At 28.7% G+C, this 687-nt stretch overlaps 1 protein-coding gene across 1 annotated transcript; it reads left to right on the top strand.

The window, feature by feature from the left end:
* Positions 1-106: 106 nt before the first annotated feature.
* Positions 107-687, top strand: mRpS14 (mitochondrial ribosomal protein S14). Its single transcript, XM_072520855.1, has 2 exons — positions 107-262; positions 336-687. The coding sequence occupies exons 1-2, from the start codon at positions 209-211 to the stop codon at positions 657-659; spliced, it is 378 nt and encodes a 125-aa protein (XP_072376956.1). The 5' UTR covers positions 107-208; the 3' UTR covers positions 660-687.

Here is a 687-nt window from a genome sequence, read left to right as displayed (position 1 = left end):
AAAAAGTTAAATTTTATCAATATTCAATAACAGTTTACAAGGTGATGAAAAATATAAACTTTGGATCAATGATCAATTGCTTGACAGTTACACAGTAACAAGTGACTGAAGTCATATATTATAGATGACAATTGAATGTCAAAAGAACCAATAAGAAAGTAGATTTAAAAAGTGAAAATTTAGGTTATCAGAAAATATAAAAGTAAAAATGAATATTTTAAAAAATATATCAACTTTATTAACAACAAATAACTTACAAAATGTACGAAATAGCTACATGTTACATAATTTTTTGTTTTTGCTCTTAAAAATGTTCTAATGCATTTTCATTTCAGTTCCAACAAATTCGTAACAAATGGGTAAATAGATGGATGATCAGAGATGTTAAACGCAGAAAGATGACTACTGAATATGCCCCTTTACGACTTCGTATTAACACTCTTCGAAAAAACGATGTTCTTCCTCCTGAATTAAGAGAAATTGCAGATGCTGAAATAGCTGCTTTACCAAGAGATTCTGCGTTAATAAGAACCAAAAAAAGATGTGTGATTACTTCTAGACCAAGAGGTATTGTGTACAGGTGGAGACTTAGTAGAATTGTTTTTAGACACTTAGCAGATTATAATAAATTAAGTGGTGTTCAACGTGCTATGTGGTAGATTTGTTCAATATAATTAGTTATAGATC

The sequence above is a fragment of the Diabrotica undecimpunctata genome, chromosome 1 (assembly GCF_040954645.1).
Source record: "Diabrotica undecimpunctata isolate CICGRU chromosome 1, icDiaUnde3, whole genome shotgun sequence".
Classification (NCBI taxonomy): domain Eukaryota; kingdom Metazoa; phylum Arthropoda; class Insecta; order Coleoptera; family Chrysomelidae; genus Diabrotica; species Diabrotica undecimpunctata.
Note: the sequence above shows the minus strand (reverse complement) of the source record. Positions and strands in the feature narration are given on the sequence as shown.